Below are 13,243 nucleotides of genomic sequence, written 5' to 3'. Positions count from 1 at the left end.
TTGGAGACTGTTTCCATTTTATAGTGTTGGGATGGTTGAATAGCCAATCTAGTCGTTTGAAAACTTATGTGTCAAACCGTGTTGCACAGATTTTAGATATTACCAATACTGAGCAATGGTACTACGTAAGGATTTATGATAATCCAGCAGATGTGTTATCGAGGGGTGTGAAGGCGCAAGACATGAAAGGCATCGAGTTGTGGTGGAGTGGACCAAAATGGCTATCTCATGAGCAGAACGGTTGGCGATTCGAACGAGTATCACTGCCAACTGGAGAAGAATTACCTGAGCAGAAAACCTTACGTTTCGTTCTTTTAACAGTGCCGTTACCAATGCGACTTGTTGATTCATGCTCAAACTGTCAACGCCTACGTCGAGCAACTGCGTGGATTCTGCGGTTCATTGAATTCATAAAAACTAAACGTACCCCACAACTAATACGCTACCTGACAGTTAAAGAGTTAATGGTTGCTGAACAGAGACTGATAACTTGTGCTCAAAGGGAAGCCTTTCCGGAGGAGCATGAAGCATTAGCAAAAAATAAGGACATTCCTGGTCGAAGCAAGCTAAGGTCATTGAACATCGGTCTACGGTATGGCATGATAGTAGTAGGTGGTCGTCTTGATAATGCCAATCTTTCACAAGACCAAAGACAACCAATAATTCTTCCATACAATCACAGAATTACACAGTTGATATTCTTAGATTATCACATGAAATTATTACATTGTGGTCCTCAGTTATTATTAGCAGAAATCAGGCAGAGGTATTGGCCGCTGTCCGGTAGACTATTAGCGCGCTCAACAGTTCGGAGGTGTGTGAAGTGTGTACGGACCAAACCGACCTTTCAAATTCCAATAATGGCACCATTACCAAGGTTAGGTTAAGAAAGGTTAGGAAAGAGTACAATGTTCACGTCCCTTCACGTACACGGGCGTGGATTTTGCAGGACCGTTAATTATCCGAAGCGGAATCAGGGGATGATCAGGAACAAAGGCGTGGGTATCAATATTTGTGTGTTAGTAGTCGAGGACTTAACGAGCAAGGCTTTTATAGCGGCCTTAAGACGATTTGTTGCTAGACGAGGCAAACCCGCAGAACTGTGGAGCGACAACGGAACAAACTTCGTTGGAGCGAACAAGGAGTTGACCAAATATACTCAACATCTTGGCAGCCAGCTATCCAATGAAGGGATCCCCTGGCGTTTCAATCCTCCATCAACCCCTCATTTTGGAGGGCTGTGGGAAGCAGCAGTTAAGAGCGCTAACTTGACTAGGACTACTGGAGAGGCAAAGCTAACTCTAAGTGAGCTCAGTACGCTGCTATGTCAAATTGAAGCCTGCCTCAATTCACGACCACTGTCATCTATGAGCAGCGATCCTAACGACTTCACATCACTTACCCCAGCGCACTTCTTACTCGGTGCACTTGTAACGTCGTTCCCAGAACCTGATTTAAATGGCGAAGAACCACATGCAATGCGACGTTGGAAATTTGTACATCTTTTATTTCAATCCTTCTGGAAGCGATGGCACATGGAGTACCTACCCCAACTACAGGTCCGTGGAAAGTGGACATCAGGAAGCTCCAACCTAGCAATAGACGATTTAGTAATTGTCAAGGAAGACAACCTACCGCCCTTTAAGTGGCACTTAGCACGCGTTATAGAACTACATCCAGGTTGTGACGGTAACGTAAGGGTTGTGTCCATACGTAACTCTTGTGGCAAAACAATGCGCCGTCCAGTCGCAAAACTCTGCAAGCTCCCAATCGGTTCAGAGGAGTCTGTTGAAAAATAGATTTTTCAACGGGGGGGGAGAATGTTCGCGTCGGTGGTAGCGTCATAATAGTCCACACCGACCGTCGCACATACACACACACGCATACGGTTGTTACAATTATTATTTATTTTTATGATTGTTATATAATAGCCAATAGGTAGATAAGGCCGCGTCCAGGCATCGACCGGCAAAAGTCACCGCGGTGCAGTAATTCGTTCGTTCGTCGCACACAATCGACACGTACCTATATATATTATATCCGCAGGCGCGAATCGTCATTAAATAATGTTATATCGTTCGTTCTCAAGTAATCGTGATTCGTAACAAAATCATTTATTTATTCGCTCTAATTCTAATATTTAGTGTCATTGTTTTTGTATATTATGTTTCGGCTCGAATAGCCGGATATCATCTTTGTTTTTTATAATACCATTATATATAATATACAATATATTGTTAGCGCCGGCTCGAATAGCCGCTTGCACATTTTTATTATTTTGTTAACTTGTATTATAGTTGTGAGTCAATTATAAAATTATTATACAGGCACAGGTTGTCCAGCTGGCCAGCGGTTCACCGACAAATTGTGAGTTGTTAATACAATTATTTTTATTATAAGCCATTATTATTCTGTAAGCCCGGAAGGGTCATTTATTATTATATTTTATACAATTATTGTAGTCTTGTGTATTATCAAAACAATTATTAAACCAGCAACTTAGTACCTATATCTCCTGTTATTGAATACTTAAGGTTACCCAGTTGTTCATTAGGTTTAAACACACACACACACCACAAACATACACACATTTACACACCCACCCACGCTCTAGCACTCACAGGATTTGCTCGGCGAACCTGTCCACTTTCTGTTGAGTGCTATACATAAACACACACATACAACACAGGTCGGTTGGTGTGTAGGTACAGAGCGCTTCACGAAGAATTCTGGTGACCGGGCGCACGGACTATTTCTGTTTCGTACCCGGCCCGTACAGTGACAATCACTTAAGCCTGTATAGTACATTAAAATTTGAATTTGTGTATAATATACATGGCTAGTTTTCAAAACAATTTCTCCATTTCAAATTTGTAAATATGAAAGATTTGGTATTCCAGTACTTGGATCAATTATTGGTTTTTTTTTTTACAGGAACTAGGACATTTAATTTCTAATACTGAGATAATTTCTCCATTTCTCAAAATCAAACCGTCAGGACTAGCACAAATCCAAGGTTTGGATGAATGAATAATTAAACCACTTTTAATTACATCAAAATTGTATGAAGAAGAGAACAACGCAAATGCTTTGTTTTCAGTCTGTAATCCATATAAAACATTTGATGCTCCTTTTCCTTTAATTTCCATCTCATTTATTAAAGAAATGGCCAATTTATTTTTACTTTCATCAGATGTAGATTTTAATGTTTTTATTTTATGAGCTTTTGAACTAGCTGAAATGCGAAATTTTATGTATTCAAACCAAAAAATGTTTTTGTATTGGTCCAGCGTTTGATTGAAAATCTGTTTAATATTGTATTAGTGTTAACAGAAATATGTGTATAGAAAAAAATGTGTTCAACACAATTAAATGGAAATGTAGACAAATTTGAAGCCTCATTATGAGCTTGCTTCTTAATAAGGTTAAATATGTATACAGCATGTTTTTCAATTTCTAATTGTTCATCAACAGTATTAATTATTTTAAACAATGTTTTAGAGCATATTCTATCGATTTCAGTCCGTTCCTCTTCATAAATATTTCTAGATACAGAGCATGGTATTGAAAGTATATTATGGTCTTGAATGAGTATTTTATGATTTATTGCAGACACATCAATATTTAAACGTTTTTGAGGGAAAAGTTCTGAAATAGTTTTCCCTTTTTTATATAAATTTTCACCAAATTTTGAGGGCTTTCCCCATACCTGTGGCTTATTTGTTTTTGATGTCCCTTCATCATTATTAATAAAAATCATTACTGCTGCTATATGTTTGCAGCAAGATCCAGCCCCAGCGGCACATTGACAAGAGGCATTTTTAACATTTCTTAAATCGTCTAACTGTTAAATATTAACAAATATTATAAAATCTACTACTGATAAAATCATATTTAAATTACCTCAAGTTTTACTTTATAAGGCTCTAACGTAACACTTGATTGCCTAACAACTGAACCAGTTACTTAACCCATCAATTAGCTTCAGTACTTGAACTCCAAACACATGATTGCTCTCATATAACATTTTACCTTTGTCATTTTTATACAAAAAGTGTGGTTTAATACTTTGAAACCCGTATTTAATTATTAAACTGCTCATTGTTATAAAATTAATTTGTACACTACAATTATAAAAAAACTTATTACCTACTAAATGTAATACCAAATAGCTAATCTAATATAGATAGGTAGGTTTTAATTTGGAAAACCATGTAATACCTAATTAAATTTTAATTATCACTTCATCAACCACCTTCTTAATGAATGCGACTATCAAATTATATTATTGATAAGACAATACCAATATACCATGATTAATTAATTATTATAATTTGTACTCTACGCTCTAATACAATGTATAAAAATAACAACATCGTCCCGGGATTAGTATTCTTATTGTCCACCAGAGCGCGGTGTTTCCCGGCATTTGCACAGTCTCTATAGGAAATAGGCTGCGCGTCAGTTGGCGGCAGCCGTTATACAGCGCTGTGGGCACCCGCCTAGTATTGGCGGTGAACGTTGTAAGCGCTAGTGATTGCAGGAGTGGGGACCGATGATACGTGACGCACTTTCATGTTGATAGACTACCGACTACCATGAGTACCATGCGCTATCCGCTATCCGGTTGCGTTCTGGTTGCTTCATTAATTATTATTTGCTTATTGGTTCAAAATTGAAGGTACACACTCGCCCCCCGCGACGTACGCTCTGTGTTATCATTGACATTGTGGTGATACCGCATATCACCACTTGCTCAGCGCACGACGCGCGCCTTTATATACTTTCGTTTTGTATTCGTATTTATTCTTTTTATAGTGTATTATTCTGTAAGGACTTCTTTGTAATTATATTTATGTTCCTTCCTAAAGCGACCTCGACCCCCCCCCCCCCCCCCCCCCCCGCGCCAACAACGACGCTGTCGCCCTACCGGCCTTCGTTCTCTTCGCCTACGACGCCCGACCGAGCTCGCACCGAGCAGCTCCGGTCCGACGTATTCGCGACCCGAACGATCCGCGCGCCTTTACACTCGCGACGTCTCGATCTCATTATTTGTATATTATGCACTACGATCAATAAAACACTCGACGCAACGCGTCATTAATATATATTGCGTTTATATTTATTTACCTCGAACTTGTGTCCTCGTACGACGACGTATCAACTCTTCAGAAACACGGAGTCAGATCGACTTACGAAAAATACGTGAGTATGGGTGACGCAGTGGTGGTCGAACCTGTTTGTCCGGCAACACCGCCACCCATACAGCAAATTTATGATTTTGATATTAACATGATATCAGGTTCATGTAAATATTAAGATATTTCACTTAGCGATATCATTATAACATTTTAGCAATAGCTTAAAATAATTATTCTACTCTTTTTATTTTAATGATGTTATTTTGATATTTAAATCGAGATATTTTATGGTATTTATTTATGTTATAACAAAAAGATATCACTAGTGTGATATTAGAAAAATATGTGTTTCTTTGTATCTGTATGATATTTATTCTATATAATAATTATGATATTTAAAAGTAATTATTTATATTATAACAAAAAGATATCACTAATGTGATTTAAGAATAATATGCATTCCTTTATATCTACATGATAATTATTCTATATTAAAATTAAGATATTTAAAAGTATTTATTAATATCATAACAAAAAGATATTACTAAAGTAATATTAGAATAATAGGCATTTCTTTATATCTGTATGATATTGATTGTATATTAAAATTGAGATATTTGAAAGTGAACGGGCGGGGGCTGTCAAACAATATGATAAGTTCCCCGACACCTAACGCTCTCATTGGAATGGACTGTATAAACTATAAAGGAGCTCTGCTTACACACAACCTTACTTGTGAACGGAGGGTTCGCCTGCAGTATACAAGGGGTTGAGTGCAGCAGGTAACAACTTGGGGTAACCAAAATAATAAAATAATAATTCGCAATGTATAGCAACAAACAATATATAATATAATATAATATAACTCACGGTAATGTGGAGTGCAGGAACTGGCCAGCTGCACTGAAATTGATATTATTTGCCTGTATGGCTTACAATTTATAACATTATTACAATATATATATAACAAGTAACAACATAATAAAGGTATAACAATATAATAAAACTATTTATCATGTATAATATTTCTCACTAGGTATAATATAATTCACTCATCACTACTGATTGAACTATCTCTGTTGATAGGATTAAATACATATTACAACACATTAACAATTAATATTATAATTTCAACGATAATTAAAGCAACACTATCGTGCTTAATTGCTACTAAAAAAAACTCATAAAAAGATAGGTATATAAATTCAAAAAACAGAAAAAACTTGATTGAGTGTCATCATCTTAATTAATTAACAATTTTTGTTTTTCTACAATGATTACATTTGATAAACTTTAAAATCAGGTGATTGCCAGAGCGTAGGTGCCGGATCGACTACTAGAGCGCAGCACATAATTGTTCACGCGTGAACAGAAAGTATTAATAATTATTGATATTATTATAACTAATGTACCAAATAATACACTGTCTGGTTTGTTAAAAGTTTTAAAAAAACATGATTGTTTTAGTAGTTTTCCCAGTGATGCTAGGACTATTCATCAAACTAATACTAATACTCCATATAGCCAACCTATACAAATTAAAACTGTATCACCTGGTATATACCATCATTTTGGATTAACAAATGGAATACAACAAACTATAGACAAATGCTTTTCTGATGAAACTATTAAGTTAGTAATTGGAGTTGATGGTCTGCCCTTAGCTAAAAGTTCATGCAGTACTTTTTGGCCTATCTTAGGTTATATAAGGCAATTTCATCAAACAGTGTTTCCTATAGGAATTTATTGGGGTCATGAAAAGCCAGGTGACAGTAATATTTTCATGAATGATTTCATAGAAGAGGTTAGGGATCTCATTTTAAATGGAATTACTGTTGAATTATTTAATAAAGATAAACAATTAGTAAATTTAAAAAAAAAATTGCTATTGATGCATTTTGTTGTCATGTTCCCGCAAAGGCATTTTTATTAAAAACAAAGGGTCATACTGGCTTTTATTCTTGTTCTAGATGTTGAGTACAGGCATTGATTATAGAATAGACAGATAGCCCATGCAATGTTAATATTTGGTGACCATGCGTAGGATGCAACCACTATGGAGCGCTAGTGTAGTTGGGATGCAAGGAGGTGGTACCCCCATCATAGATGTTTGCCATGGATATGCGGGGAAGGGAAGAGGTGGCTTATCGCGAAGTGCCGATCTAAAAATAGAGTAATAATAAGAAACTGAAGATATACTGAAATGATTGGAAATAATAATTTTATTATATTATCATTTATTACTATCTTGTTCATTGTGGAACAACCGCCTTCCGAATTTTCTTGTTTTTTGAGTTTTAAGTTGCATTTACAATTAAAAATTCTTAAACATGTCTGGAAATAAATGCCAATATTTAAATTGTGGAAAATCAAAGAAAATGTTTCCAAATTTAAAAATGTATCGGTTTCCAAAAGATGATAGAAAAGAAGTATGGATAATACATTCAGGTGAGTAATTAATTTTAAATTTTAATTTTTCTGTACCATTGCGAATATTTATAATTTTTTTTACACATATTTTTTTATATCTACACAGGAAACACAAGTTTGTTTTCTGTTGATCCAGATAAACTCCACAATAGGTACATTTGTCAAGAACATTTCCCACCCGAAAGCTTTGTACAAAATTTTACTCAAAATCGTTTGATAGATACTGCTATTCCCTATAATTATCAATCTAAAACACAGCCATCTACATCATCAGGCATTAACCAGAATGATGAATCTCAGCAGGAGTATAATATAATGTCAACCCCAACTAAAACATATACACACTCAAAACCAGACATGGTAGAGTTAGTTTTTCCGAGCCCCCCTTCAACTTTTTCTACACCTCAAAAAATTAAAATAACAAATATAATTGACATGCCTAGCCCAAATTTAAAAAGGAAATCTGATTTGATAGAAATAGATACACCTAGAAAAATCAATTTAAAACAAAAATTAAAACTAAAAAACAAATTAATTCATAATAAAATAACTCAAATTTCAAAATTAAAAAAAAGAGTTAAAACTTTTAAAACATATAATAATGCTAAGAATTCAATAAATATGCATAACTTTCCATCAATTAATTCTAAGGCAATGGTAACGATGCAATTAAAAGATAGGAGTCGTCCGTGGACATTAAATGAAAAAAATTTAGCTTTAAACTTATATTATAAATCACCAACAGCATATAAATTTTTACGTTCACAAAAAGTTAATTTACCTGGGCCATCAACTATTCGTCGTTGGATTGGTCAATCAAAATTCTTACCAGGTTTTAGTAAATTATTTTTCAGTCATATACAAAAAAAATTTGAGTCATCTGATTATAAAGAAAAAGCTTGCACTGTTTGTTTTGATGAAATGTATATAAAAGAATTTATAGAATATTCCAAAGAATTTGATTTTATTGAAGGTTTTGAAGATTTAGGTCATTATGGGAGGACCAATAAAAGTGCTAACTGTGTTTTAGTATTTATGGCTCGAGGTATTTACTCTACATGGAAATTTCCAATTGCATATTTTCTTGTTCATTCTGGAGTTAACAAAACAATTTTAAAAAATTTAATAATTGATGTTTTACAAAAGTTATTTGAGGTTGGGTTGTGTCCCAAAATTATAGTTTGCGATCAAGGCACAAACAACCAAAGCACTTTAAAATCATTAAATATTTCAGAAGATAATCCATTTTTTTTTATCAACAACAATAAAATTTTTTCTTTGTTTGATGTTCCTCATTTACTTAAAAGTATTAGAAATAATTTAATTAATGCCTGTTATATAAAAGATAATAAAATAATCTCATTTGATGATATAAAAAAAACATATGAGTTGGACAAACAAAATCATAAAAGTAAGTCTCTCATCAAAATAACAGATGCACATATTTACCCTAATTCTTTTCAAAAAATGCGTGTTAAATTAGCAGTACAATTATTAAGCAATTCCATGGCCGCAGCAATCCGAACTTGTATACAAACAGGACAACTTCAAAGTAACACTTCATCGAATACTGCAGATTTTATTGAGTTTATTAATAATTTATTTGATTGTTTAAATAGTAAATCTTTATATAGTCATAATCCATACCTCTGTGCATTAACTGATCTAGGTACTGTAAAAATTTTTTTAATAGAAGCTTCACAATACTTCACAAATTTACAAAAATTAAAAAAAGGAAAATTATCTCAACCTCCCTGTTTTAAAGGGCTTACACAGACCATTAAAGGTGTATTGCAATTTTTTGAAGCAGAGAAATCTAATGATATTGTATTTTTAATGACTAATCGTTTAAATCAGGATGTTTTAGAAAACCTCTTTAGTATTTTTCGACAAAATGGTGGTTATAACAAAAACCCAACAGCTAGAACAATCAGAACTTCCATAAGAAGTAATTGTATTTTTTCTTTATGTACATCAAAAGCGACAAATTGTGAAGAAACCCAAGAAGATGATAATCCAATTATAATTGACCCAGTTAGTTCACTAAATAAAATAAATTTTAACAGTTCAAAATTATCATCTGATTCCGACACAGAATGTAATTCTAATTTATCTCTCTGTTTTTTTTCATCTGACGAGGACTCAAATAATACTGATAGTAATATTGATGTCACTTTAGAAGACTGTTCTGTAACATATTTCGCAGGATATTTGGGCTATAAATGTATGAAAAAATTTAATTGTAACCAATGTCAACTTGAACTATTTGTTGATAAAAACTTAAATGATAAAAAGCAGTTGCATCTTCTTAATAAAAATTATACTTCAATTGATAATGAAAGTGGACTTAAAGCACCATCAAATAGCTTAAATAATGTAGTAAATAAAATTTTAAATATTTTTGAAAGCAATTATAAAAACTATTTGCATAAAAAGAAAATAAAATTTCAACTAACTGAGTGCTTAAAAAATAATAATACAATTAAAAAATGGCTTGATGAATCATTGACAAACTGCATAGATCATAAAATGTACATAATTGAACAACTTTTAATTTGTAAAATATTTAATAAAACAAAATTATTTTCAACTACCTCAAAATTAGCAAAACTTTCTAAATTAAAAATATTAAACCATATTTAAATAAATTAAATACATTTTTTCTTGTTCTGACCTTGTACCTATTTGCATAAAACAATATAGAAGCAGTCTTAACTGTCCTTTTTAGGACAATTCACATCAACTACATTAAATAGTTCTTTTCAGGACTAAGGATCAATTACATTAAATAGTTCTTTTCAGGACTTTGCTTTGATTTTTAAATAGTTCTTTTCAGGACTATTTGCATCAATTACATTAAACTGTCTTTTTTAGGACAATTCACATCAACTACATTAAACAGTTCTTTTCAGGATTAAGCATTGATTTTTATTATATTAAACAGTTCTTTTCAGGACTTAGCATTAAATTTTTAAATAGTCTTTTTTAAGACTATTTGTTTCAATTTTATTAAACGGTTCTTTTCAGAACCAACAAACATCACAATTTACTTTTATTCTAATAATTATGCTTCAATATAAATGTATAAATGTATTTTACCCTTATTTTGGGTTTTTTTAATAATAAAGACAATTTTTTTATTCTTTAAACCTAGTATTTTATTTCAAATCCAGTTTAGCAATCTTGGTATATCTTCACTCAGAATCGTTTTTCATCATATTATATAGACTTATAGTTGGTTTTTAAACTTAACACATTCAGTATGTACTTATAATAACAAAACACAACTATTATTTTATTTATAAATTATATTAATAATTTAATTATGTATATTATTTATGTTGTTATTGAGTTTTTATTTATTTTAAAATTTGAACACAAAAATACAAAACAATGTATTTTATAAAGTATGAAAATACAATAAAATTAAAAATTACAATATGGTTAAAGATTTGCTTTATTTTTAAAACTTGGTAAATCTAGTATAGTATGTAATGTTCAATTAAATATTTCCGCCCAAAGCAGATTTTACTGAATCGTAACATTCCAAACAAAATTGATCTTTCGTAATGAAATTAATTAATTATTGCTTTCTGTAGTAGAATTCGACATAAAAATTAACAATTTTGTGAATATACTATTTAGCGATAGTGGCAATCATAACGCAATGCTCAGAAAATAATAAATATAGGTTTATCCATGATAAAGTCATTAATAGGCTTATCGCTTTTTCTGTCACTACCTCAAACCGGTCTAGGAATATGTTATTCGCTGTACGGGCCGGCAGCATATAAAAATAATACGCGAACGCCGAACACTTAAAAGTTGCCACTAACACCTAGATCTTGAATATACGAGGAATAGCTGGGTGTGTAGTGGTGCAATAGCTCGAACAGCAGTGGTCGGGATCGCCGGGCAAATACTGTCGAGCTACGTAATGTGTGCTGTGTGTTATGTGTATTTGTCTCTAAGCGTGTATATGTGTAGGTGTGTAATGTGTGTTTACAAATAAATAATAATAATAAAAAATGGTAACACGGTTTAGGTAGTATGAGTTGCTGTATAATACACAATTTAATAAAACACAATATAATATAAATAAAATCACAGCAACACAAATAATAATATAATAATCAATAAATCGAAGCCCTTATGGCCGAACAAGGTAAATAATATTAAGATATAATAGGTATATCTTAGCCCTATTGGCTCAACAAAATATAATAATATAAGAAGCTGCTATTTGAGCTATTAGCTCGTATAAAACGAACAAGTATAAAAATGTAAGTTTTACTTGACCCTTATGGCACAACAAAATAATATGAAAATTAGCCCTTCTGGCTCAACAAAATATAATAATATAAAAGATTGTGTATATGAAAATAATGCGTGGCCCTTATGACCAAACAAATACGACAAATATACTAAATATAATATATATATAGCCCTTATGGCAGAAATAAATATAATAATAATAACACAAAATAATGTACGGCCCTTATGACTCAACAAATACTAATAATAAATAGATGGCCCTTTTGGCCTAACAACTAAATAATATGTATTATAGCATAAATAATAATATAAATAAAACTCACAGGTTGTCGGTGCACTGCTGGCCAGCCGCTGCCTAGCTACATAAATAATAATATAAAAATAAAAACACGCAAAAGGTGTTAACACACAAAGGTAATAAAATTGGCGATTCACGCCAGCACAGAGGTATAATAATTTAATTTATATAACAACAGAATAAGTAGGCCCTTCTGGCGCCAATGATTATAGTAAAAAACACAATTTTCCCTATTTAGAGAGGAAATATAATATAATATAACAATATTTTGGCATACGCCGTGTTAACGCGACTACGTACGGCACGAGAGAATATAATAATAATTGTAATAAATTTATATAATAAAAAAATAATATTATATTATATGAGTTAATATTAACACGCGCGTTGGTCTTTACTCACGAACAGGCTAGTGCAACCAGGCTAAGGCAACTCAATAGCATAATTTTGAACATTGATACTAGTACGATTCACCAGCCACGAGGAGCGCTCAAGTTGCTGCCGCCGCCGTGGCGGCCAACTGTCAACACCGGTGTCTCACGTCTGGCACAACTGCTCAAGCATAGACAAGTGTACTTTACTATACAAATGCACAATTTTGTAATTTCCATGTGGTGAATTATTTTGTACTGTAATTTGTTTTAATTTTCAAAACAATCTTGATGATGGGTCGTGCAGCATACAAATGTTGTGTAAAAGGTTGCTCGTATAAGGGTAAGTGTTTTTAATTTATTAGCTACTAACTTTGATTTCGTATATTATATTGTAAAATGTAGGTATTTTATCTAAGTTCTGTGCAAACAATCCAGTAGGTACTGTTAATATTAGGTACATCATTACCCATGTTCTGGCTTATTTAGATAAATAGTTACAAAGTATCTAAACGTTTATCTTACATCATTTTTTTACTAACCTAAATAAATTCATCTAGATACATTTTTTATTGATAAACGAAATTGTTCAAACGCATTTTTAAATTTTTATTTAGAAACTCGTACAAAGTTTATAAACAGTTTTTAAAATCATCTGTAAAGTTATATTTAATAGTATGTACAAATAACGATTGTATTATTAGTTATTTCCACGGACTAAGATATTC

General features: G+C 32.4%; 2 protein-coding genes across 2 annotated transcripts; one reads left to right on the top strand and one right to left on the bottom strand.

Moving 5' to 3' along the window:
• The first annotated feature begins 980 nt into the window (after window positions 1–980).
• On the top strand, window positions 981–1,799 carry LOC107171952 (uncharacterized). Its single transcript, XM_015522215.2, has one exon. It carries the CDS (start codon window positions 981–983, stop codon window positions 1,797–1,799), a length of 819 nt encoding a protein of 272 aa, XP_015377701.2.
• A 792-nt stretch (window positions 1,800–2,591) lies between these two features.
• Window positions 2,592–4,102, bottom strand: LOC149059488 (uncharacterized). The gene is made up of 5 exons (XM_089224418.1): window positions 3,992–4,102; window positions 3,440–3,844; window positions 2,993–3,305; window positions 2,710–2,795; window positions 2,592–2,660 (listed from the first exon to the last, which is right to left on the bottom strand). Exons 1-5 carry the CDS (start codon window positions 4,100–4,102, stop codon window positions 2,592–2,594), a joined length of 984 nt encoding a protein of 327 aa, XP_089080544.1.
• Window positions 4,103–13,243: the final 9,141 nt, after the last annotated feature.

The sequence above is a fragment of the Diuraphis noxia genome, unplaced genomic scaffold, assembly GCF_037042655.1.
Source record: "Diuraphis noxia isolate RWA-SAM2 unplaced genomic scaffold, SU_Dnox_SAM2 contig0001, whole genome shotgun sequence".
Lineage (NCBI taxonomy): Eukaryota > Metazoa > Arthropoda > Insecta > Hemiptera > Aphididae > Diuraphis > Diuraphis noxia.
The sequence above is the reverse complement of the archived record's forward strand: the minus strand, read 5'-3'. Positions and strand labels throughout refer to the sequence as shown.